At 55.5% G+C, this 5,228-nt stretch overlaps 1 protein-coding gene across 3 annotated transcripts in view; it reads left to right on the top strand.

Moving 5' to 3' along the window:
* DAAM2 (dishevelled associated activator of morphogenesis 2) overlaps positions 1 to 4,588 on the top strand; it is a 109,380-nt gene extending 104,792 nt beyond the window's left edge. For 2 of the 3 annotated variants that reach the window (XM_053913472.2, XM_024557826.4), the window contains exons 25-26: positions 1,012 to 1,182; positions 1,526 to 4,588. In XM_053913472.2, coding sequence (XP_053769447.1) covers positions 1,012 to 1,182; positions 1,526 to 1,747 — 393 coding nt within the window. In that variant the 3' untranslated portion in view covers positions 1,748 to 4,588. The remainder of the gene's footprint in view (positions 1 to 1,011; positions 1,183 to 1,525) is intronic. The other variant, XM_071219653.1, reaches the window with a different exon arrangement.
* Positions 4,589 to 5,228: the final 640 nt, after the last annotated feature.

Consider the following 5,228-nt stretch of genomic DNA (forward strand, 5'->3'; position numbering starts at 1 on the left):
GCTCCTTCCCCCATTCCTACCAGATGGCCCAAGCTTTGAGGAATAACTATTTCTTTACTCCTACAAGAAAGGCAATAGTAACTCTGATGTAAAGACCATAGTCCATTCATCAGGTGTCAGGTACCACATTAAGTGTTGTCTTATTACCTACTTTTTGGGTTTGTTGAAAGGTTATTAGCTCTTTTGACAGATATGTCACTGAGATCCAGAGTGGTGAAGTAACTAGCCCAAGGGTTCCCAGCTGTGACAGACAGAGCTGGGTTAGAACACTGACTCTGGATCTCAGCTTTGGTCTCAGTTGCTATCTTCCTGCCTCTCACACTAATATGCACCTCGACTTCATCTGTGGGAGTGTCAGTAAAATGTGCGTCCTCTTCCAGGTGTTTGGAATGGGGCCTGTGGTTCAGCATTTCTCATAAGCTCCCAGGAGATACCTTGCTGGTCCGTGGGGTGCACTTTGAGTAACAAGGTCTTTCTTAGAGGACTTGGAGTGGTTTAGAGATGGTAGCTCCCATAAAGAACAGTGCGTGCCTGGCGCATATAATGGTAGCTGGCACTTTACATCGATTAACTGGTTTAATGCCCACAACACCACTGTGAAGTAGGTTCTATTATTATCCCCATTTACAGACGAGAAGACAGGCACAAAAGGTTAAATGATTAGCTCAATAAATATATGATCTCTGAAGTCCTTTTGAGTTCTGACTAGGCGGTTGCTTCCTAAGGTCTGTAGCTCCAGATCCCATACCCACACCATAACAGACCCGGAAGTGGCTCTGGGCACCCTCATTGGCCAGCTTGGATCCCCGTGTCCCGGGATGTACTCCTCCACCCTTCCCCTCAGCCTTGCCCCCACCCTGATGATAATGGAGGTCTCCCCTTCTCCAGGCCTGACCCCTTACCAAAGTTCCCCACTCTTGGGCTGGGCTCTGCTCTGGGCCCAGCTAACCATGTGGCCTAGGCCCATGGTGCTCCAGGGTGACTCTCCAACATCCCTTTTCCCCGCAACAGTTCTCCAAGGCCCTGATGCATTTTGGGGAGCAGGACAGCAAGATGCAGCCAGACGAATTCTTTGGCATCTTTGACACCTTCCTGCAGGCCTTCTCAGAGGCCCGGCAGGACCTGGAGGCCATGAGGAAGAGGAAGGAGGAAGAAGAGCGGCGGGCACGCATGGAAGCCATGGTGAGCGGTGGGCAGGGCCTGAAGGGAGAGAGGCAGGTCCCAGTGGCTGGGTGTGTGTGAGGAGGACAGGGCCAGAGGAACACTGTAGGGACTGATGCCAACCCTGGGGCAGGGGGAGAGCCAGGGGGGGGAGGGGAGTGGTCTTCCTGGCCTGCAGGGAAAGAGCATGTGAGCTGGGCAGGCACAGGGCACCAGGGAGGAGGAGAGTGGGGCCAGGTGATGAACACCAGCATCAAGAAGCACAGCCCAGGACTTAGCCCCCGGCTGGGAGGACACTGTTTGTAAGCGAGGTTACGGGTGGCTGCTGCAGCCTCAGCCCATCTCTCCTTCCTCACCCCTGCAGCTGAAGGAGCAGAGGGAGCGGGAGCGGTGGCAGCGGCAGCGGAAGGTGCACGCCGGCAGCGCACTGGAGGAGGGGGGCGAGTTCGACGACCTGGTGTCGGCCCTGCGCTCCGGGGAGGTTTTTGACAAGGACTTATGCAAGCTCAAACGCAGCCGCAAGCGGTCCGGGGGCCAGGCCCTGGAAGTCACCCGGGAGCGGGCAATAAACAGGCTAAATTATTGACCTGGGCACTGGCCACAGCAGGAGGCCAGCAGACAGGGATGGACCAGAGCAGCTGAGTGGAGGAGGCGGGGATACATAAACCCCATGGTGCTCGGTTTAGAGCCCTGGGCTGGGTCCTGGGGTGGGGGCTGTGTGAGGCAGGACCAGGTGTCTCCCACATGTACCTGAAGGGGCTCCTCTCCTCTCCTCTTCCCATTACTTTCTGCTCCCCAGCCCCAGGGATCACTGTCTGAGGCTGATGTGGACATCCTTGGCAGGCTAGGCTGAGGGGTGCTGCTCCCCACCCCCAGCATGGGTGTCCACCTGTTGGCAGGGAACTGTTTGACACCTAGACTGGACAGGTCCTCGCATCTTGTCCGGATGCCATGTGCAGTGGGCAGTATCTGTGGGGTGGGAGCCCTGAGAGCCAGGGGGAAAGACGGCTTAATGGAACATTGATCTGAGAACCAACTTTCGTCTTGATGGCAAAGGAAGGGGCATTATATATTCTAGCTAGATAGACTCCACGAAAAAAAGACGCTGGGAGGATGATGCAGGGACCAAGTCAGCAGGACACAGAGTAGCAGTGCCTGTAACTCCATCACAACTCACTTAATCCTCTCTTGCACGTCTTAATTCTCACCCTTCCTTCCCTACTGCCACCTGTATTCTATCTACTAATCCAGAATCCCAGCACACCCACCTTTGGGTTCCCACAACTATGGCTCACTATCAGGTATTTGATGTACCTGGTAAGGGAGGGGTTTCAACAAAGACTCTACTTGTCACCATGCCTCGTGCCTTGGGCACAGGGACCCTGGAACAAAACTCTTCCCCACCTTCCATGGACCATGGTCTTGAGGCAAGATGGTGACACATTGGCTAGGAGGTCCCGGCAGCCCTTCCCCAGAGGGCAGCACTTGAATGCCTAGCCCGCCCCCCCCCCCCCCCCCCCCGCCCTGAGCTTTCCAGTCTACCACGTCACGTTACTCAGACCCCACACTCTGTCTGACATCTGCCTCAGGGCAGAGACCACAGTGACCTCCACTCTCTCCAGCGTGTAGGAGACCTCAAACCACCTGTACCTATGTGGCTGAGGCTGGTGCTGGGGTGTCGGTTCCTGAGAGGGTCCCAAGGGCCAGCACTGCCCTCTGCATTCACATGCCATCTCAGAGGATGTCTCCTCCCCTGCGGCAGTCAGACTTGGGCCAGGGAAGGCCGGGGAGGCTAGGGAGATGTTGGGTGGGGAAGGGGAGGGAAGCCAACTTTCCTGGCAAGTGCACTGCCTGAGAGAGACAAGGTGGGGTGAGTGGCTGGGGCAAGTCCCGCCACCATCATTGGTACCTTTGGTTCTTCAGCCTGACTTCCAAGGGGCCCGTTCTGGCCCCCTCTTCACTCCCTCCTTCCATTCTATCCATCTTACACTGCCCGTTCCCATTTTCCACTCTGTCCATCTTGGCGGGTGGGTCGATGGCTGTACGTAAACAGAGTGTTCTGTCTTCTAAAAGAAGGGAGGTGAGGTCAACCCCATCAAAGCTGATTTTCAGTACATTTTCTCCCCCCGGAGTTGACCTTTCATCCTCTGTGTCTACTGCCTGAACCCTTATCCAAGGGTTCCTTGCCCTTCCCTCCTTCGGCCCCTCCCTTTATGTTTCTCACCTTCCAACCTACTCCTCTGGCCCAGGGCTATTGCCAGTGGACAGGCTGGTGGGCCGGCCCACTCTTCAGCTGCCTATCTGTCTTTTCCCTACACCGGACCCCTGGGGGTGGGGCCACAGTAGCTCTCCGGGAAGAAACGGGGTTGGCAAGCCCAGCACGTGTGTTGGTTCGAGGGGAAGGGATGTGAGCAAAAGCAAGTCTGGCCGGGACGTGTGTGAAGAGGCCATCCTGGAGCCCAGGCGAGGGCGAGTTGAAGCTTCCAGGAAGAGCAGCTGCAGAGCTGTTACACCCATCTGCATACCCAGAAGCCCCTGCCCCCAGAGGCCGGTGTTGCGATGATGGGAAGGTTGTCGGTGAGGTCTCCGAACATCCTCTCCCCAGCTGTCTGGTATCAACCTAATCCACAGGGGCAGGGAACAGGGGAGGTCTCCCCTTCTACCCAACAGGCCTGTCCGAGTCCTGGCATTGCCATCCACCATGGAAGCCTGGGTACGTGCCACGAAGACGAGGAATACGGAAGCTGTTCAAGACACATTGGAGCCGCAGAAAAGCAGTTTGGCTTAACTGTTTACAGAGGACACATACATTCTTCTAGGGCTCTGGCTTCTCACCCCCAAAGATTTTTCTTCTCTATTTATTATTTTCAAGATCTGGCCAGTGGCTCTGGCACCAGACACCATTGTGGCCAGGTCTCCAGGAGTGCCTTGGACCATGGGCCATCGTGGCTGACTGGGCAAGCAGGGGCCAGTGCCCCATGGAGACAGCTGAGTGGATCCCTGATACGCTACATGTTTACTCCTCTTCCTCCCTTGTACTTTTCCCAGTGCCCTTCCCTCCCTTCCTGCCACCTCTGAATGTCTCCTAATTGTGTGTCCGATGTAAAATCCAGTTAACCTGATGCAACTTGTCCCCTCCCAGCCACAGCACCCACTCGTTCTCCTGTGATGGAAGTAAGGTGTGTGGGGAGCAGTCAGTGGAGGAAATTCTCCAAGTGGCTGGGGAAGGGGCTAGTCCAGGTTCTCCCCACCCCATCCTGTTCCCACCAATGGGGGAGCTGTGACCATCTGCCCACCTGTACCAGGGACACCTTCACGCCAAGGCTGCTCTCACCAGCTGTCTCAGACGACAAACAAGGCTAATGTACAAAATCGGCAATGTCCTTTTTACCTGCACCTTTTTCATAAGAATATATTGTAATACTAAAAAATATTAAACCCATACCATCCCCCCAGTCTGCCTTGAAACTTGTCTTTCTTCCTCTGAGGGAGCTTGAGGTGTGCTGGGGACCAGGTACAGCTGGTGGTGTGTTGAAGCCAGCTCCTACCAGCCCTGAAAGCACAATTGTGACATTTTCTGGAATTTTGCAATCAAGTTCCTGTGGTACTGTAGCTTGCAGTCAGCCTCCTGCAAGGAGGAATTTGGCCTGTTCTTTTACTGAGAGATTCCCCAGCACACCTGGGTGTAGGGCAGAGGGGGTCCCTGCAGACAGACCCAAGGAAGCCTATGCATGTTAAAGGACCCAGCAGACAAGTCCAGCGCTCGGGGCGGGGGAAACACGGGGACCTCTAGTGGCACCCTCTGGTCTCTAAAAGCCAGTGATGAGCTTTGCACACCCCTACCTGACCATTTTACTGCAGACAGTGCATTTCCATGCCTCCCACTCCCCTCCTGCCTTCTCCCACAGGGAAGGTGGGGTGTACAGAAGACACGCCCCTCCAGCCTTGCCAGTGTCTCTTCTGCTCCTCTTTCCCAGGGGAGTGGGCTTCGGGATGGGGGTGAGGGGTGGGCATGAAATCCTAGCAGCAGGGTGCCCTGTGCACAGACACAGTCTTACTCTTGCGTC

This window comes from Desmodus rotundus, chromosome 11 (genome assembly GCF_022682495.2).
Source record: "Desmodus rotundus isolate HL8 chromosome 11, HLdesRot8A.1, whole genome shotgun sequence".
Classification (NCBI taxonomy): Eukaryota; Metazoa; Chordata; class Mammalia; order Chiroptera; family Phyllostomidae; genus Desmodus; species Desmodus rotundus.